At 42.4% G+C, this 22,065-nt stretch overlaps 1 protein-coding gene across 2 annotated transcripts in view; it reads left to right on the forward strand.

Moving 5' to 3' along the window:
* Positions 1 to 5,023: 5,023 nt before the first annotated feature.
* The window catches only part of LOC137419498 (nuclear autoantigenic sperm protein-like), a 66,450-nt gene continuing 49,408 nt past the window's right edge, over positions 5,024 to 22,065 (forward strand). The window contains exons 1-4 of one of the 2 annotated variants that reach the window (XM_078771023.1): positions 5,024 to 5,229; positions 10,089 to 10,196; positions 18,214 to 18,294; positions 18,604 to 18,695. In XM_078771023.1, coding sequence (XP_078627149.1) covers positions 5,135 to 5,229; positions 10,089 to 10,196; positions 18,214 to 18,294; positions 18,604 to 18,695 — 376 coding nt within the window. In that variant the 5' untranslated portion in view covers positions 5,024 to 5,134. The remainder of the gene's footprint in view (positions 5,230 to 10,088; positions 10,197 to 18,213; positions 18,295 to 18,603; positions 18,696 to 22,065) is intronic. The other variant, XM_068105527.2, reaches the window with a different exon arrangement.

Here is a 22,065-nt window from a genome sequence, read left to right on the forward strand (position 1 = left end):
CTTGGTAGGAGAGGTGACCAAGAACCCGATGGTCACTCTGGCTGAGCTCCAGAGATCCTGTGTGGAGATGGGAGAAACTTCCAGAAGGACAACCATCACTGCAACTCCACCGATCTGGGCTTTATGGCGGAGTGGCCAGACGGAAGCCTCTCCTTAGTGAAAGACACATGACAGGCCGCTTGGAGTTTGCAAAAAAGCACCTGAATTGAATTAGTTTACTTCAGTTGTTTTCAAGTTATAGACGTATTACGGACTTTGACCTTTAACCTTTAATCCCAAAGTCTAATGAGTTAATCTTTACATCATTATACATACCTGTACCAAGTTTGAATTGGATCACTTCAGTTGTTATCAAGTTATAGACCTTTTACGGACTTTGACCTTTGCCCCCAAAATCGAATCAGTTCATCTTTACCTCATTATGCACACCTGCACCAAGGTTGTCTATGTATGAGTGTGGGAACGTGTGTGTTTGAATGTAAGTTGTTTTTGCCTGCTATCCCCACAAATGAGGGCCGAGGGAGATGGAACAGAGATCGACCAGGTCTCAAAGTATCCTCCTCCGTTAGCGTGTGTGAGTGTGTACGTGCGTGCACGTGTATGTGTGCACGTTTGTACACGTGCACGTGTGAGTATGGTCTTGGTGTGTGTGTGTGTGTGTGTCTGTGTGTGTGTATGTGCGTGTGTATGTCTGTGTGCATGTGTATGCTGTGTGTATGGCTGTGTGCGTGTGTATGCCTGTGTGCGTGTGTATGGCTGTGCATGTGTATGGCTCTGTGCGTGTGTATGGCTGTGTGCGTGTGTATGGCTGTGTGCATGTGTATGGCTCTGTGCGTGTGTATGGCTGTGTGCGTGTGTAGGGCTGTGTGCATGTGTATGGCTCTGTGCGTGTGTATGGCTGTGTGCATGTGTGTGGCTGTGTGCGTGTGTAGGGCTGTGTGCGTGTGTAGGGCTGTGTGCATGTGTATGGCTCTGTGCGTGTGTATGGCTGTGTGCGTGTGTATGGCTGTGTGCGTGTGTATGGCTGTGTGCGTGTGTAGGGCTGTGTGCGTGTGTATGGCTCTGTGCGTGTGTATGGCTGTGTGCATGTGTGTGGCTGTGTGCGTGTGTAGGGCTGTGTGCGTGTGTATGGCTGTGTGCGTGTGTAGGGCTGTGTGCTTGTGTATGGCTGTGTGCATGTGTATGGCTCTGTGCGTGTGTAGGGCTGTGTGCGTGTGTAGGGCTGTGTGCATGTGTATGGCTCTGTGCGTGTGTATGGCTGTGTGCGTGTGTAGGGCTGTGTGCATGTGTATGGCTCTGTGCGTGTGTATGGCTGTGTGTATGTGTGTGGCTGTGTGCGTGTGTATGGCTGTGTGCGTGTGTAGGGCTGTGTGTGTGTGTATGGCTGTGTCAGTGTGTATGGCTGTGTGCGTGTATGGTGTGTGTGTGTGTGTGTGTGTGTGTGTGTGTGCATGTGTTTGGCTGTGTGCGTGTGTATGGGGTGTGTGTGTATGTGTATATGTGCGTGTGTATGGCTGTGTGCATGTGTATGGCTGTGTGCGTGTATGGTGTGTGTGTGTGTGTGTGTGTGTGTGTGTGTGTGTGTGTGTGTGTGTGTGCATGTGTTTGGCTGTGTGCGTGTGTATGGGGTGTGTGTGTATGTGTATATGTGCGTGTGTATGGCTGTGTGCATGTGTATGGCTGTGTGCGTGTGTAGGGCTGTGTGCATGTGTATGGCTCTGTGCGTGTGTATGGCTGTGTGCATGTGTGTGGCTGTGTGCGTGTGTATGGCTGTGTGCGTGTGTAGGGCTGTGTGTGTGTGTATGGCTGTGTCAGTGTGTATGGCTGTGTGCATGTATGGTGTGTGTGTGTGTGTGTGTGTGTGTGTGCATGTGTTTGGCTGTGTGCGTGTGTATGGGGTGTGTGTGTATGTGTATATGTGCGTGTGTATGGCTGTGTGCATGTGTATGGCTGTGTTCGTGTGTATGGCTGTGTGCGTGTGTATGGCTGTGTGCGTGTGTATGGTGTGTGTGTTTGTGTGTATGTATGTGCGTGTGTACGGCTGTGTGCATGTGTATGGCTGTGTGCGTGTGTATGGTGTGTGTATGGTGTATGTGTGTGTATGTGCACCTGTATGTACGTGCGCATATGTACTGTTCTTTTACTGATTTACAAATTTTGTAGTACAGACCTTATTGACGTGCTTACCAGTGTCTTATTGACGTATTGAGGGTGTCTGGTGCTTGGGGGCAAAACATAATTTTTCGCCCCACTGCTTCCCCCCTCCCTTCCCCAAATCCCCAGCCCCAGTTGCCACAGGGCATAGACATGGGGAAGCTAGGATCTTTTATCTTTATATTCAAATATCAACAGGAAAAGGCAATCAGAGATTGTCGACCCTCGCCAGGACGTGTTTTTAGTTGTTTTTAAGGCTTTGTGTTAAAACAAATAAGGCGGCCGAACCACGTGACTGATGACGTCACCAGTTTCTTTTTCTCCACCAATTTGTCCCGAGATGACGCTCGATGTAATATGTCAAAACAAAGATGAAAGGAACACTCCCTTAAACTCTGTGCCGAAGTGTAAGTTATACATGAGGAAAAGTTTCTTCAGTTAGCTGTTCGAGGGTCAAGGACTGGAACATTGTTCGCCGGAATGTTGTGGATGCTCAGTCTGTTGAAGCTTTGAAACTGGGTCCAGACAGGTTTTGGTGGGATGAGCGTTTCCAATTGCACTGACAGTCAACCAATCATGAGCACTTCATCCTGCACCAACCACCAAATTAACAAAGTATCATCCATGGTGCAGACCGGAAGATCTACAGGACTAACTTCACTTCCGTAGACAAGATGATGATGATGTTTGACCTGCTGCTGATGAATCTGAGTTGAGTTGTTGATGAATCTGCTGCCGAGAAACCGTGACTGGAATCGGTTCTTGATCACGTGTTGCTTGTGCAGCAGTAGTACTTCACCAATCACTATTATTTTATTTTCATGAATGTAACACTGAAAAGCAGGAATTTCCTGAGGCACGATATTTCTGCTGATATTATTTGATGTCACATTATCACAAACAACACAACAACACTGAGGCAAGTGTGTTTAGCGGCCCCGCCCCCATCAGGCTGATTGACAGTCGTAGTCCCACCCACCCCTCGGATCCCTTCCTATTCTTTTACAAAGGAATGTAATTTTGCTTATGTTCCGTCAAATCCTTTCAAGCTATTAAAATTACAATACAAAAAGGATGCTGCACGAGGTAAAACTCTGTCGGATAGTACCAGAATCATTGTCATTGATGGAGGCAGCTCGGAAATACGTCGTCGGAAGAAGATGGTGATGAACAAGATGAATTCCCTGGTTGAACAGATTTCGTTTTTTTACGGTGGAGCCCAGAGGGCAAAGCCGTCCAGAACAGTATTTGTCCGTCTGTATGTCTGAATGTATGTATGTATGTATGTATGTATGTATGTGTGTGTGTATGTATGTATGTATGTGTGTATGTATGTATGTGTGTGTATGTATGTATGTATGTACATATGTATGTATGTATATATGTATGTATGTATGTATGTATGTATGTACGTCCCCTCAATCGTATAACAATCAGAGCTGAGGACATGACAGGAGGCGCGTGCGATTTGCACTTCTGGAAGAAGAAGATCTCTTCCGGTCGTTCGATTTGACTCTTCTCTTCTGCCTCTTCCCGTTATCCAGCAGAAGAGGCTCGGGCTCTTCGAAAACAAAATGGCCTCGCCGATTACTTTAAAAGAACTTTGTCATATATGACACGTTGATGTTACAGCTGTATGGCAAGTTTGCTTCACAGGTTTAACTCACTTAATCACGAGTTCTATTTTACTTATTTGTTGTTTTCTTGGTACCGGTAATTAGTGAGTGACATGGGAGTGATATATATGCCGTTTTCACCCATAATTTCAGTCACGGAGAAACGCTGCTTGTTATACGTACGCAGCAAAACTTGCAAGTGAAAACACAATCTGGATATTTGCATCAACTTGTGATGTAGTGTCATCTTTGTCTAATTTTTCAATCATGAGCACGAGTAATACATGTTTGGCCGCCATCTTGCTTCTCTTCTGCCTGTTCGGCGGAAAGCAATCTTCCGGAAGAGGCTTCTGTCTTCGGAAGAGACCAAATCGCATGCGCCTCTGGTGATGGTCACATGATATGACATGGTCACATGATATGGCATGGTCACATGTCAGGGTGATGTGATTACGTCTGATGTCATTAAGGCGGTTAATTAATTAATTAACGGCTGACTCTCCACACTCCGCCATTTTGATTTATATGCCGTTCATGCCGAACATATCGTCGAACCTGTCACATATCACAATCACCATACTCTACCTTTACGTTTTTCATTCAGTGTGAAACACAAACAAACCGATTGTTGAAATGACCATCAAATACCGAAAGTATCGACGTTACGTCTCTTCCAACAAAACAGTACGTACCCAACCATTGTAGGGTATAATCTAGATTACAGTAGATCTTCCCTCAGTTCTGCAAGTAAAACTAACCTCACGGATATCGGGATTCCTCCAAATTTCTTGGTTTAATGTTCCTCGCCATCCCGAGATAGAGAGCAGTAACGTACTCTGATGTTAAATCTTTCCGAACGACAGACAGTTCGTGGAATTCTTTGTCGGTTTAGACATGAAGTTTCGCACAACACGGACACGTTTTTAAAAAACAAACATCAAAACCACAGCGCAGAAATTCACCATTTTAACAAAGGCGACACCAATGACGCCGTTCGTGTCACGTGACGTCTCGTTTTGCTCACGAGTCATCGAAGGCGGATCGCGAGTGTCGTGACGTCACACGTATAACGCTCCAATCTCCTTTCGCCGCGTGGAACGAATCGGATGGCACGTGCAGCCGCTTGTGATTAATTATCGGCGATGATCCATTAATCCGTACCGTTCTTTAAACGTGCCCTCCGAGGGCGTTTGCTGTTTCTAGAACTTTCTACATAATAAAATCGAGTGGTGGGGCGGAATTATATATTTTTTGTGTGTTTTTTTTTTTTTAATTTCGGCGGAGGTTGTCATCGGCAGTCGGCTGTCGGCACCAAGCACCTACATTTGAGCACGTAACCCTCGTATCCTCTTCGATCGGACGTCATGGCTCACGTTGGTGATGGAACACTTTCCAGCATCACTTCGGAATCTCATGTGCTCGAAGGGCTGAAGGAGGAAAACGAAAAACGAACACCCAAGTAAGTTTATATGACGTTTTTTTCTTCATTTCAATAACATTAATATTTCCTTACAGTTACTAGTTAGTGTTGGACAGAAGAGTAATGTCAGGATTGACATATCTGGAAAGCCAAAGTTAAAATATCACGAAACAAACCATGAGGAGGTTGGTGAATGAATTCTCTGGTATTTCCTGTTGCATGCACATTGAAAAGGAAAGGAAGAAGATTGACGGTTTGTTGTGTGGTTTTGGACACGAATGTTAAACATTGCACGGAATGCAAGAAAGAGCAACCAAATCGGTGTTTGCAGACGTTACACCGCCATGTCGGCCTACGGCTACATTCGAAGCAGACTCGCGCTGGTGCTATAACAAGAAAAGGAAGAAGAAGAGGCCTACCTTGAACTATTCTGGGAATGTGATGTGATTGACGATTCGGGGAATTTTGGATTCGATTCCGAGCACTTTTTAATTTTAGTGTGAAAGGGGAGGAGGACGTTCGCCGAGAGCTCAATGTTTCATTAACATGGAGCGTTGTATTTCCTTACATTACATTAGGTTGATTGAGGACACCAAAGTTGGTACAAGTGTGTATTATGATGCAAAGATGAACTTGTTTGATTTTGGGGTCAAGATGTCAAAGTCTGTAATAGGTCTAACTTGAGAACGGCTGAAGGGATCAAATTCAAACTTGGCATAGGTATGTATAATGATACAAGGACGAACTGATTAGATTTTGGGGTCAAGAGGTCAAATGTCAACCATCCCGTCAGGTAAAAATATTGTTACCGAGCTAAGTTGTGAACCAGGCACGTAATTTTCACCAACTTTGGTATAATTATATATTACTAGCTGAATGCACCTGGTGTAGCCTGGGTTCTTTTTGAATGAATTTAATCTTCTGTACTAAAAAAGGAAAAAAACGCGGCCTTGCGAAGCAGCGGAGTTTGACTATCCGGCCGCCGCCGCATTTCGTTCATTTACTACTATAATTCAGCTTTTACTTGTGGCCGTAGAAGATTGACTATTATAATTCAGCTCTGCTTTTAATTGCGAAATGGGCCTGGCCTCGACCGTCCTCGCCACCGAGCCGATAACCTTCCCGGGGCCCGTCCCGACATTTTTTGTTTCAGGGGTTTCTTCCTATCTTTCACTGTTCAGGAGATTAGTGCGTGCAGACAAACAAACTTTCTTTTATATATATATAGAAGAAGAAGAAGATGATATATAGAAGAAGAAGAAGATGATATAGAAGATGATGCAAAGAAAAACGGATTAGATTTGGGGTCAAAGGCCAGAGGTCTTAAGTAAAATTTACGTTGCCATGCCAACTTGTGAACAAGTGATGGGATTTTGAACAAATTTGGTGTTGGTACATATGATGCAAAGATTAACTGATTGGATTATGGCATCAAGAGGTCAAAGGTCATGTTAGGTAAAAATGTGATAACTTGTGAACGGCAGAATGGATTTAAATCAAACTTGGTACAAGTATTATAATGATGTCATGATGTGGGTGGAGGCATATCAGTCGACGTCGTGATGTAGAAGATTGTCCTAGTTATACAACCTTTTAAATCTTTATTTTATTTAAATTGAATGATATACCTGAGCATTGTCGAACACAAATCGCCTTTTTGGCACTTTCAAAACACTTCCTTTCCTGCTCGGTGGCATCAAAACATTCCATTTGAAAATATTGCTGGATTGTAAAACAGATGATTGCCAACATCAGTCAAATTGGTATTTGCCCTTATAAATATGTACTTGCAGTGCATTCAGAAAGTATTCAGACCCCCTTCACTTTTTTCACATTTTATGTTGCAGCCTGATGCTGAAATCGTTCAAATTCATTTTTCCCCTCATCAATCTACACTCAATACCCCATAATGACAAAGAGAAAACAGGATTTTAGAAAGTTTTGCAAATTTATTAAAAAGAAAAAACTGAAATACAGGCAGTCCCCGACTTATGAACCCCCGATTTACGAACGCCCGTACTTACGTACCGAACTCAGTAAAGCCTATTATTTAAAAAAGTATTTTTTTAAATTTTTTTCTTCTTCTTGGTATACAGAATCGAGGCTCGTGAAAGAGCACACATTTATCACACACAAAAAAAATCAGACACACAAAGTATATAATAACGGGAGCGGTAGACAAGAGAAATGTGAGAAAAGCTCTGTTCAAGCCACCCTTGATATTTACTTTAAGAAAATTGACGAGCACCAAGTCCATCCTCTCCAACACCAGGCCCATCATCTCGGAGAGATATATCAAGGTATGATCGTTTCAAGGTTTGCAAGATATCAATTGGAACGAGAGTAAGTGTTAACCTTTAATCATTATCTTTTCTTTTCTATCTAAACAGCTTAAGAAATGTTTCTTTCATGTTTTTTATATCTATAGATGTTTTAGGTAAAATATATACTATATATGAAGACAAACATTTGATTAATTGACGCTAGATGTGAACCGTATGCAACTTCCGACTTGCATACAAATTCGACTTACAGACAGACTTAAAAACGGAACTCGTTCATAACCCGGGGACTGCCTGTATCACATTGACATAAGTATTCAGACCCTTTGCTATGACACTTGAAATTTAGCTCAGGTGCCTCCCATTTCTCTTGATCATCTTTGAGATGTTTCAACACATGATTGGACATCATGACACAACACATCATGACACAACACATGATTGGAGTCCACCTGTGGTAAATTCAATTGATTGGACATGATTTGGAAAGGCACACCAAACAACAGTCTCAGCTGACAATGCATATCAGAGCAAAAACCAAGCCATGAGGTCGAAGGAACTGCCTGCAGAGCTCAGATACAGGATTGTGTCGAGGCACAGATCTGGCGAAGCCTACAAAAAAAAATCTCTGCTGCATTGAGTGTTCCCAAGAGCACAGAGGCCTCCATAATTCTTAAATGGAAGAAGTTTGGAACAACCAGGACTCTTCCTAGAGCTGGCCGCCCGGCCAAACTGAGCAATCGGGGGAGAAGGGCCTTGGTAAGAGAGGTGACCAAGAAACCGATGGTCACTTTGGCTGAGCTCCAGAGATCCTGTGTGTAGATGGGAGAAACTTCCAGAAGGATAACCATCACTGCAACACTCCACCGATCTGGGCTTTATGGCAGAGTGGCCAGACGGAAGCCTATCCTCAATGAAAGCCCTGTTGGAGTTTTCAAAAAAGCACCGAAAGGACTCTCAGACTGTGAGAAACAAGATTCTGTGGTCTGATGAAACCAAGATTGGACTGTTTGGCTTCCGTCTGGCCACTCTGCCATGAATCTCAGATCGGTGGAGTGTTGCAGTGATGGTTGTCCTTCTGGAAGTTTCTCCCATCGACACACAGGATCTCTGGAGCTCAGCCAGCAGTGGGAGGGTGGGGAGGAGGAAGGTCAAAGTACAGAAAGAGCTGAGGGTTTTCAACACACCACCTCATCTACCACTGCATATGTATATTCCGACTATGGTGAACCTTTCTTGTGCGAAGTTCCCCCTCAAGGTGTAATTTATAGCACCTGCAGCCCAGCATGTTGCAAGATGAATGGCTCAGGCCTTCAAGATGTGGATGTTTCGGAGTTTGTCACTGGCCATTAGGAAAATGGACTGGCGTCTACATCTTTGAAGTTCGAGTCTAACTTTGGGCATGGTTCACTGCTGTTCATGCCAGTTCTGATGGTCCACCTAACCTTCCACAACATCGGAAATGAGAAGGTGAAGTCTGTCCTTTAAAAATCTGCCAATTCCAAATTTTCTGGCTATCTATGGTAATCCATGAAATAGTACAGTCTGCAGAAGAAATATCTCACTGAAGAACCTCAATCCAACAACAACCCTGCAAGTGGCCAAGCCCCTGTGAGTGCAAACCCTTTAGTCTGATTTGATGACAATATCACACAGGCAGAAGCTTTGAGCACTACGTCTGGTGCACTTACCATTGTCGACAGACAGACGCTGTTGTTGAAATGTGGAAATACTTGGGAAAAGCAAACGTCCAGAAGACTGATGATCCTCTGCTGCAACTTCTATTCTTGCTGAGCACGTGTTTTCTGAAGCAGGTGAGCAGGTGTCGGCAAAAAGGAGCAGGATCAAGCCCAAAAATTGACATTTTGTTTTTGAACAAGAATAATGATTTGTAATTGTTTTTTCTCATAAATGAATGAATGAATATCTGGTTCATTGTTGTAAGGGGAAACCCCAATTTGATTTTTGTGAATCATCTTTGTTTTACAATTAGGCAATATTTTTAAATTGCATGTTTTAATGCCACCAAGCAGGAAGCAACATCATTGCAATCATAAAATAAACTTTACTTAATTGACATTTGTATGAAGTATGGTGGACAGCAAATTTAGAACAGGCAGATTTTGAAAGGACGTACATAATTCACCTTCTCGTACTGTGGATGTAGAAGATCAATCATTGCGAGGATCAGAAATTGTATGAACAGCAGTGAACCATGCTTAATTTAGTGGTTTATAAACTCACTAAGGGAGCCATTGGTCATGGTCTCCACACTGCTGAGAAGATTGCGTCACGTGACTTGGGCTCGCTCCGCCTAAGATTTGATCCTGTCATGATGCCTATTGGAATAGCACTGATCTGCATTTAGACTTTCAATCTGTATGGTAGCGCGGTTTTCAGATGTAAATCCAGCACGGAGGTCTTGAAGCGGTCGACAGCTGTGGTGGCTTTTGGTGCAGAAAACCGGATTGGATTCGAACCAGGCAACCTGATCAACCTGTGGCTGTAACAATGTTTTGCATCTTTCTGGACTGTTCAGGCTGATCTATATTTAAGCTCTCTTATATCCAATCATTGGACCAACTAACCGATGAATTCTTGTTGATCTCTATGCAGGGAAATACATGAAGCTGCTGAGGCACTGCTGATCTCGGGTCGTAGCCACGTAATTTGCCAGCGTATTCCTGAAGCTGTGGATGCATTTGGTGAAGCCTGCGCACTTATGTATGTGCACCATGGTATAATTTCGTGCATTTGTGTATGTGCATCCGCAAACTGTCGGAAATAATTGAAAACTAGTACAGATACATTCAGAGTACACCACCCCCATGCCAAATGATTAAATATCCTACAGTGCGGCATTGCCGGGGCGCCCCCGGCGCCCGACAATACCGCAGTGCAGCTCAGAGGCTGCATTGGGAGGGAGACGTGTACACCAATTGATTGATTAATTGTAAAATTAAAATCAATAAAAGATTATCACAAAATATTTTCTTCATCAATTGGCTGATAGCATAACTAAACCAAGAGTGCTTCATCCGAAGATGTATCTTTTAGAAATTTAATTAAATAAGGCATTAATAAAATAAAAAAAATTAATTGATTAATCAAGAAATAATTAATCGATTAATCAATAAATAATTAATCGATTAAATGATTAATCAAAAATATCCTTGATAGCCACATCACTTGGTCACTCATGTCCAAGTATTAGCTTCCGAGCTCAAAAGGTGCCTGAGATATTGGCCAAATGAGAAAGAAATTAAATAAATGATTAATAATGAAAAGAAATAAATAATAATCATAAAAAAATTAAATTATTAATCAATTCGGTCAGAGAACACATAAACCACCACCATTTCATCAGAATGTGCAACTTAAAAAAAAAAATTTTTTGTAGTCATTAATTGAATAATTAAATAATTAATCGATTAATTGATTGATTGATTAATAAATCAAAAATAGCCTTTGCAGCCAAATCACCTGGTCATTGGCATGTCCAAATATCAGCTTCCTAACTCAAAAGGTGCCTGAGTTAATGGTCAGAAGAGAAAGGAAATTTGATTAATTAAATAAGTACTTAATTAATCGCTAATAATTAAATAACTCCTCAATTAATTGATTAATCAAAAAACAAAAAATACCGTTTTTGAAAAAGGACTTGCTCACTATTGTGCCGAAATTTCAGCTTCCGAGCTCAAAGGATGGCTGAGATATCGCCCAGATAAACAAACAAACAAACAAACAAGAAAGAAAGAAAGAAAGAAAACAAACAAGTAAAGACACATTCAAAGTACACCGCCCCCATGCCAAGTAATGAAATATCCTACAGCGCGGCATTGCCCGGGCGCCTCTGGCGGCTGCATTGGGAGGGAGAGGTGTTCGCTAATTGATTGACGGTATTGTATATTGTATAATTGTATACAACGGTATTGTATAATTAAAATCAATAAAAGATTATCACAAAATATTTTCTTAATCAATTGGCTAATAGCATAACTAAACCAGTAGTGCTTCATCCGAAGACCTATCTTTTAGAAATTTAATTAAATAAGTCATTAATAAAAAATTAAATAATTAATTAATTAATCAATAAGTAATTAATCAATTAATCAATAAATAATTAAGCGATTAAATGATTAATCAATAAATCAAAAATATCCTTGATAGCCACATCACTTGGTCACTGTCATGTCCAAATATTAGCTTCCCAGCTCAAAAGGTGCCTGAGATATTGGCCAAATGAGAAAGAAAATAAATGAATGATTAATAATGAAAATAAATAAATAATAATCATTAAAAAATTAAATTATCAATCAATTCGGTCACAGAACACATAAACCACCACCATTTCATCAGAATCTAACTGGAAAAAAATTTTTTTTTTTTAGTACTTAATTGAATAATTCAATAATTAATCGATTAATTGATTAATTAATAAATCAAAAATAGCCTTTGCAGCCAAATCACCTGGTCTTTGGCATGTCCAAATATCAGCTTCCTAACTGAAGAGGTGCCTGAGTTAATGGTCAGAAGAGAAATGAAATTTAATTAATTAAATAAGTACTTCATTAAACGCTAATAATTAAATAACTCCTCAATTAATTGATTATTCAAAAAACAAAAAATACCGTTTTTGACAAAGGACTTGCTCACTACTGTGCCGAAATTTCAGCTTCCCAGCTCAAAGGATGGCTGAGATATCGTCCGGACAAACAAACAAGAAAACAAGAAAGCAAGAAAACAAACAACCAGAGTGAAAACTGAGTACTCCCTTTCAGCGTGTGTCACTGCCGAGCCCCCTACGGTGCCCAGCAATGACGATTTGCAATGCCTGGAGATGGCATAGGAAAGGTGTGGTGTACAACCAGTACAGATACATTCAAAGTACACCGCCCCCATGCCAAATAATTAAATATCCTACAGCGCGGCATTGCCGGGCCGCCTACGGCACCCGGCAATACCGCAGTGCAGCTCATTGAGGCTGCATTGGGAGGGAGAGGTGTACACTAATTGATTGATTAATTGTATAATTAAAATCAATAAAAGATTATCACAAAATATTTTCTTAATCAATTAGCTAATAGCATAACTAAACCACTAGTGCTTCATCCGAAGATGTATCTTTTAGAAATTTAATTAAATAAGTCATTAATAAAAAATTAAATAATTAATTGATTAATCAATAATGAATCAATTAATCAATAAATAATTAATCGATGAAATGATTAATCATTAAATCAAAAATATCCTTGACAGCCACATCACTTGGTCACTCATGTCCAAATATTAGCTTCCGAGCTCAAAAGGTGCCTGAGATATTGGCCAAATGAGAAAGAAAATAAATAAATGATTAATAATGAAAATAAATAAATAATAATCATTAATAAATTAAATTATTAATTAATTCGGTCAGAGAACACATAAATCACCACCATTTCATCAGAATGTGTAACTTAAAAAAAAAATTTTTTTTAGTCATTAATGGAATAATTAAATAATTAATCGATTATTTGATTAATTAATAAATCAAAAATAGCGTTTGCAGCCAAATCACCTGGTCATTGGAATGTCCAAATATCAGCTTCCTAACTCAAAAGGTGCCCGAGTTAATGGTCAGAAGAGAAATGAAATTTAATTAATTAAATAAGTGCATAATTAATCGCTAATAATTAAATAACTCCTCAATTAATTGATTATTCAAAAAACAAAAAATACTGTTTTTGACAAAGGACTTGCTCACTACTGTGCCGAAATTTCAGCTTCCTAGCTCAAAGGATGGCTGAGATATCACCCGGACAAACAAACAAGAAAGCAAGAAAACAAGTACAGATACATTCAAAGTACACCGCCCCCATGCCAAGTAATTAAATATCCTATAGCGTGGCATTGCCGGGGCGCCTAAGGCGCCCGGCAATACCGCAGTGCAGCTCATAGAGGCTGCTTTGGGAGGGAGAGGTGTCTGCCAATTCATTGATTAATTGTATAATTAAAATCAATAAAAGATTATCAAAAATTATTTTCTTAATCAATTGGCTTATAGCATAACTAAACCACTCGTGCTTCATCCGAAGATGTATCTTTTAGAAATTTAATTAAACTAGGGCATGCCCGTACTATATATATATCTAAAATTATATCCCCCCCCCTCTATTTACATGAAATGGTTTGGTCCATTCGCAAAGCCAAAGCGAACGGCTTGCGAGTGCGGTGACAATCCCCCCCCTCTATTTACATGAAATGGTTTGGTCCAAAGCGAACGGCTTGCAAGTACGGTGACAATCCCCCCCCTCTATTTACATGAAATGGTTTGGTCCAAAGCGAACGGCTTGCGAGTACGGTGACAATCCCCCCCCCTCTATTTACATGAAATGGTTTGGTCCAAAGCGAATGGCTTGCGGAGTTTGGTAAAGAAATCGCCATCGCGTGCACAAACGTGCAGGAAAGCGAAGGAATCGCAAATTCGTTTTAATTAGTTTTAAAACATAGTTTAATGCCAACATAGCGGCAACATAGTTTGCCAACGTGAAATAAATGAATACGCTCTCAAATGTGCCGTCCGAGGCAGAGTCTGTTCGCCACGTTCGGCACACGTGATAACTCGCTGCTCTCTGATTGGTTGAATCGTTTTTTGGACATAGCTCGGTAACTACTTCTCCGATTAATATGAAACCTTGAAAAGGCACATCCTCGGGTCCCCAGCAATATACCTGGCAAGTTTCAAGTATATCGGACCCGTGGTTGTCGAGAAACAGCGGTCACAGACAAACAAACACACAGACACACAGACACACAGAGATTACTGGAATTATAGATAGATAAGTCATTAATAAAAAATTAAATAATTAATTGATTCACCAATAAATAATTAATCGATTAAATGATTAATCAATAAATCAAAAATATCCTTGATAGCCACATCACTTGGTCACTGTCATGTCCAAATATTAGCTTCCCAGCTCAAAAGGTGCCTGAGATATTGGCCAAATGAGAAAGAAAATAAATAAATGATTAATAATGAAAATAAATAAATAATAATCATAAAAAAATTAAATTATTAATCAATTTGGTCAGAGAACACATAAACTACCACTATTTCATCAGAATCTGTAACTTTAAAAAAAAAAATTTTTTTGTCATTAATCGAATAATTAAATAATCAATCGATTAATTGATTAATTAATAAATCAAAATTAACATTTGCAGCCAAATCACCTGGTCATTGGCATGTCCAAATGTCAGCTTCTGAGCTCAAAAGGTGCCTGAGTTAATGGTCAGATGAGAAAGGAAATTTAATTAATTAAATAAGTACTTAATTGAATGAATATGAATGAATGATCGTTTTAAGGCCATTTTCCCTGCTAGAGCGGGGGTTAGCCTTGCGGGCCCCATGACAATCATGGTTCCCTGTTTGAGGCAATGTTTTTATGGCTGGATGCCCTTCCTGACGCCAACCCTTGGTCACGCTCTTACGATGCGCAGGGATACGGTGTACCTATTCTAAATCAGGGTACACACCGTGATCATTCATCCCAGCAAGCTGGTACTCAATTTGCCGACCTTGGAAGGATGACAGGCTGAGTCAACCCCCTTGGCGTTAATTCAGCTGATCGACCGGGATTCAAACCCAGGACCCTAGGATCCCAAGCCGGCACCCTAACCGCTAAGCCAACACCAGGCTTAATTAATTAAATTGTCGAGGCCAACAATTAACTTAATTAATCGCTAATAATTAAATAACTCCTCAATTAATTGATTATTCAAAAAACAAAAAAATAGTTTTTGAGAAAGGACTTGCTCACTACTGTGCCGAAATTTCAGCTTCCTAGCTCAAAGGATGGTTGAGATATCGTCCGGACAAACAAACAAGAAAACAACCAGAGTGAAAACTGAGTACTCCCTTTCAGCGTGCGTCACTGCCGATCCCCCTTCAGCACCTGGCAATGACGTTTTGCAATGCCTGGAGATGGCATAGGAAAGGAGCGGTGTACAAAAACAACCAGAGTGAAAACTGAGTACTCCCTTTCAGCGTGTGTCACTGCCGAGCCCCCTTCGGTGCCTGGCAATGACGTTTTGCAATGCCTGGAGATGCCATAGGATAGGAGCGGTGTACAATATATTTTTTTTTATTTTTTTTTATTGTAGTACAGGGTATTCCAAAGACCTGGACAACTTGGGTTGTTAATATACTTAGAACCACAAATGATGCAATGATACCTTTGGTTTATATGATACAGAAATTCAGTTTAGTGTGCACCTTCAATACACTTCAATGTAAGCTACGTTTGTTACGCATAGGACATCAAGGCAGTTCATGAGTTCTTGCAATGTTCGGCTCGGCATGTTTGCATCCATCAGTGCGCATACAGCTGTGATCCGAGAATGCAGATCCTGCGGTTTGCCATATTGGTGTTGTCGACAACATTTTTGACAAACCCCCACTGAAAAATAATCGAGGGGGTTATGTCTGGTGATTGTGGGGGCCAGGTGGTTGGTCTGTCTTGGCCAATCCATTGATCTGGAAATTTTTCATTCAGGATGGCTCAAACGACTAATGCCCAATGAGGGGGAGCATCATCCTGTTGAAAAATGATATTCGGTTGCAGATCTTCAATCTGTGGGAAGGCAAATCCTTCCAACATGTTCATGTAAATTGTTGAGGTCACTGTATCCTCCGCAAAGAAAAACGGACACACCAAGTGGTCATGGAGAAGGCCACACCACACATTGACCTTTGGACTGGTGCGTATGTGTTCAATGACCATGTGGGTGTTTTCAGAGCTGCAGATCCTCACATTGCGCCGGTTGACCTTCCCCGATGCATGAAAGAAAGCTTCCTCTGTGAACATGACCTTTTTCAGGTATTCTTTGTCATCCTCTATGTGACTAAGAATTTCCAAAGCAAGCATCTTGTGTTTGAGTCCATCATTTGGTTTGAGTTTCTGTAGAATGTTCACCTTATCGGCGTAAAGCTTCAGTCTTTTATGCAAAATTCTGTGTACAGTGGTGGTTTAGTCCCAGTTGCTTGGATGCGCGTTGGATTGATTTTCTGGGACTTTGTTGAAATGATTCACGCACACATTGAATGTTTGCTGCACGTTTGCTTGGTTGACCGGTACGTTTGTGTTTCTGACAGCTTCCAGTCTCTTTAAACTTCTTGAATCACTCTCTGATACGAGTCTGTGATGGCGGATTCCTTCCATACCTTGTAGGGGAATTACGCTGAACTTGCTTCTTGGATCTCGTCTTGAAGAACCATTTGACGCACTGAGCTTTCTCCTGTGGAGTCGCCATTTTATTTTACATTAAACCACCATACCTGAAAATAAAGAAAACTGAGTTTCTGTATCATATAAAACAAATGGTATCATTGTATCATTTGTGGTACTAAATATATATTGTTGCAGATCTCCCGAAGCCCGTCGACGTACAGAGGGGAGAGGGGGGGGGGGGGGGAGTGGTTAAGCCCCTTTTCCCCCTCAGGGCTTCGTGTCCATGAGGCCGAGTCGCCACTCCCGCAGCGAGCGTGGAAAAGGGTATCGGGTCGCCGCCGCACGTACCTTTGATACCCACGTTGCCACGGAAACGGGGACTGGACCTCGCACAAGCCACGCTAATCGAGTACGCCCGAGCGGTGTGCGTATCACGTGACTCGTGCCGTTACCTTTTATTGAACCCGATTCGAGCGGTTCTGTTCGTGCGATGCTTAGCCAATTTTGAAATGATGGGAACAGTCAAATAAGAGGAAGAACACGGTTTATTTATAATGTACAATAATCAGGATAAAGGAAAGGGGACACAGAGCAGATGCTTAACAGCCTTAACCTAACCCAGACAACGGGCCCACTCACTCACGCGGGGAAAAAGAAGGAAGGAAGTTCGCGCGTCAAACGCGCCTTGCCATTGGTCGCTCAGGGACAGCTCGCCCGGCGTGGCCCTCTGGTGTTCACGGCATGTATGCTTGGAAACACAGGCAGGAGGAGATCGCGCGTCTGTAGCCCGGAATGGGTCGTCTCCACACAGCGCGATTAATACAGCGGCGAAGCGCAGGGCACGGGGCACGGGGAATGTTCGTGTGCAGCGAGGCTATGACAAGTAAGGCACTTTACTTGTGGCGAGACAAAAGCTCTGACTCGGAGGTCTGACGATCCGGCTTGCTCTCTGGCGTTCTGACTCTCACTCAACGCTCACGATCCTCCGACTTTCTCGACTGAGACGGGGCCCAGGGCAGGGTTTTATGGCCCCGCCCCAGAGTCTTACTCGAATGTTTCAAGCCCCACCTCTCGTCGCCGTGGTGAGCCACTCTCCTCGAGCTCTGATTGGCAGCTCGCGGCTTACCGGCCACTCCCCCTGCAGCTCCTCCTTTCGGCCTTGCCAGACTTGTACCAGGCCGAGCACATGGCATGCTAGCCCAATTGAGGCCTACTCACTGGCCTGCTCAACGCAAAACTAACACAGGAAAGGACTACGCTTACATTTACTAAGAAATAACTGAACTACAGCGAGGCTACATGTTGTGCGTCTACCTACGAGGGGGGGTTATCCTTTATTCACAAAACAATAACAATATTAACCAAAGTTGTGTAGCTCTTTTTGGAACAGCCTGTATAAAACTTGCTACAATGAGAACTCTCATTCCCGGCCCTTCCTTGTCACATGTTATTTAGAAAGAGTTTAACCATGTTATCTTCTCCAAATTAAAATTTTATTCTGACCTCCCTTCTGAATTTTCATTCTCTAGTGCAGCCACATTTGGTGAAACTTCTGATGAATGTGGAGAGGCATATTTGTGTTATGGCTCTGCTCTTCTGGAGATGGGAAGGTTGGTGTCTTTAATGATTGTATATCTATGTTAGATATTTGTTTATCGACAAAATAACTTGAAGACATTGTAATTTGTATTTGTGAGGTATTTTGAAGAAAAAAAAAAAGCATTTTAAACACATTTCTGCATAAAAAAATACTATAAATAAGCCTTTGGCTGTTTGCAAAAGTCTATGAACTTCAATAGTTTTCTGAAAATTGAAATTTTATTTCATTTACACTGGCTTAAATGATTGGCTATTTGCATTGCCTATTCTTCAGTGAGACGATCTAACTTCTGCTTCGTTTTTGTCTATTCTGTATGCAGAATGGAGAAGGATGTTCTTGGGGATGCACTTCAAGGATTTCCTAACACTGATGACAGTCATGCGTCTTTTGTGGAGCAGGACATCCTAGATGGTGTGTGAAATGTGTAGGGTCGTATTCGTTTTTTGTGCTTTGTCCAAGTGTTTATTTAGTCCTGCATTGACTGGAATTTCATAATGCTTGATTTAAAAAAATAGATTAATACTTTAAATTTACGGTGTAGGTTATGCCAAGCAGTTTTATTTTTTAATAACTTGATGTAATATTAACTGATTGGCAACTTGCGTGGATGTGGTTTTGTGTCAATGTATTTACCTGTGACATGTCACAGGTCTACAAGAGTTTTGTGCTGCTGTTCTTGTTGGTCGTTTTTGAAATGTGCACCCATTGGTCAGACAGCTGCTGGACCACACCTACATCTGTCGCTTGACTCCACCCACCGTGGCACTTCAATGAAGGACTTGTGTGACTCCATTTGACTATTTGTAAACTTTTCCACTCGGATATCGTTTACCAATGGCAAATCCTCCCTTCTGGATTTTCATTGATAATTAACTTTCCCACAAAAGTCTCGTGCTCTTCCACTGCTCCAATTGGTTCATATTATCATATGCATGGGATGGTCAACATCTCTGGATATTCTCAGAGACCTTCCTCAATGCCTGCAGATTTGTAGGGACTGCAAGCAGCCATCGCTCTTTAGGACTGGGCTCCCAGTTAGGGCATTTTATAATTTTTTTGAAAAATCTGTGAAAAAATTGCTTACCAATAGCTTTCTTCACCAATGTGTTCATGTAGGTGTCTACAAACACCTCTCAATTTATTCCTTCCCAAATCCTTGGGGAAAAGTCAAAATTCAAAATGGCGTCCAAAATGGAAAAATTGTGGATAAAGTCATAGTTTGGCCAGAAATGTAATACTTAATATGGGGAAGAAACCACAAAAATATTGTTCTAGGACAATTGTGAACTCTTGCTAAGCATATTTGTATTATTATCTTGCTTTATATCCAAGATGGTGGCCAAAATGATGTCCAAAATGGCTGCTAAAATGTGAAAATTGTGGATAAAGTCATAGCTTTATATAGAAATAGAAATGTATCTCAATTGAAACCTCGGTTAGTCAGTTCTCTAGTTCACCCTACTCATCCTAATCCCCAGCATATCCCACACTCCTCTCGTCATCTGGCTGGTTGATGTTCTGGCAAGAGTTACCATGCCGGTTGCCGCAAGCAGAAATACACTTGACTCCTTGCTTTTTACAGCACCTGAGTGTGCTACATTCCCCCTCACAGTTGCAGCAGACAAACTTCAGAAGATAGTCCGGTGCGGTAGGGACCGGCGCATAACCTTGGTCACCGAGTTTCCATCCGTAGTCCAGGACATCCAATGATGGAATTTGCAGCAGCAGCCAATCTCTAGTCTGGAGATAAGCCTGGAGAGAGTGCTGTGCTGCAGCTTCTGTTGTCGGGGGCAGTTTCTCAGGTTTGATGCTCCCAGCAGCGGCCCGCTTGCTGAAGATGTCAAATCTCAAGTCCCCCAAGTCTTTGGATGGGTTCCCGTGGAACATGAGCTTGAATAGTTCACAGCCGGCTTTGATGTCATCTTTCTTGGCTCGGATGTCCAGAAACACGTCCATGGCCCTCTCTGCTTTGTCAGTCTTGCAGAGCTTGGTTAGCAAAGTTGATTTGCTAAACCCAGAAATCGCGGACACTGTATCACAGCCGGAGAAGCTGTGCAAGAAGATCAGATACTTCCGGTATCTCTCTGGGAGGGCCTCCCGGATCTTTCCGACATCGTAAGATGTGTCTTTGGCTGTTGTGAGGAAGATCGGGTGGTCTGCAGCATGATGAATCAGCAAAACCATGATGTCGGTGTCCTCAGCCCTCACCTCAACAGGGGACTCTCTTGCCTCATCTAGAGCTGCCCGGACGATAGAGGTGTCTGCATCATCAGGGCATTCCTGTACACTGATCCCATTTCTACCGAATGTCTCAGCAAGTAGCCGAATGAGCTGGGTCTTGTTGCTCTTGTTGTCGAGGAACTTTTCTCTTGGAACGAGGCTTTTGATGTCTGGGCGAATCAGAATGTCGCAGCATGCCTTCTTTGTTCGTCTCAGGTGATCATGGTCCTTGGTAGAACTGCCGTATCTGTCAAAGACCACAGTGATCCTGAGGCAATGGCTCCCCATGGACTTCACAAACTGGAGGTAGCTCTCAGCGATGTCCTTCCAGGTGAGCTTAGCCTCCCATCTGACGTTGTGCAGGAGCCACCCACCATCAATCACCAGGCTCGTGCAGGGGTGTTGTTCAACGGGTTCCACAAATGCTTTCAGGACCCTTGCTAGGGCAGCCTTGTCTGGCTTTCGCAACTTCTGGTCTTTATCAAATAGAGACAACGGTGTTGGCGTCAACTCAAATCGCAGGGCTTGTTTGGTCTTGACTTCACGCTCACTGATGATGATGAGGCGGTTGAAGAGCTTGAGTGAGTCAATAACCAGCTTCTTCCCATTGACTTTGGGTCCACTTCTGAAGCTCTCTAATGATTTGACCTTGTGCTTAGTTTCCATTGTATCCAAAAAAGTTTTTCCATCCATCTTGGCCTGCATGGCTCTGCCAACCTCCTCTGCCTGATAAGCATTGACTGGGTCCTCGGGAGTGCTACTGAACCCCGTGGAGAAGGATACCAGGGTCTTCGAGTCCCGTGTTGCATCGAAGGGGTTAACCTCCTCCAACCATCCAACAATGGCGTTGACAGCATCATCGTCTTTCTTCATCTGGGCTCTTGTGAGGTCTGTGTGGACAGGTACTCCACGTGTGTTCATACCTCCTTCCAGCTCCTGGTGAATGAACGAGAAGTGGTTTAGCGTCTGAACCCAAGACTTATAAGCAGATTCATTCCGGAAACGTCCTCTGTTTAGACCGCCTGAGGACTTGGCATCATACATGAGTGTGGTTTCTATCTTGATGTCGGTCCATGTGCCTGACCACTCATGGTCTGAGAACCTGACTGCATGGTTGCCATACACGGTGAATTTGGTTAAAGTTTCCTGGAACGCCGGACTGTCCTGTCGCTGCTGCATCAGCTGTACGTACAACCTTGCTCCCTTCGCATACTGATGGTGGCCCGCTGCTGCGAAGGTGTTCAGCATTGCAATGATGCAGCTGAGGTGACCTGTGTGATCCGGGATACGCTCACACCTGATGAACACCTTGAGGAGGTCGATTCTGCCGTGGTACCAGACCCAGAGTGCAGGTGTCCTTCCTCCCTCAGCCAAGGTCTTCAAACTCTCCTCCATCCTCTCCTTGAACACAGTGACTATCCTTGCTGCGTACGTTGTACCTGTTGAAAAATAAAAGTATGAAATTGATATTAATTATATAATATGAGAAATTTCATTTGGCACGGCAATTTGAGTATTCAGAGATAGTTGGAGATTTACAGATTGGGGAGATTGCAATTAC

This window comes from Myxine glutinosa, chromosome 1, assembly GCF_964187855.1.
Source record: "Myxine glutinosa chromosome 1, kmMyxGlut1.1, whole genome shotgun sequence".
NCBI lineage: Eukaryota > Metazoa > Chordata > Myxini > Myxiniformes > Myxinidae > Myxine > Myxine glutinosa.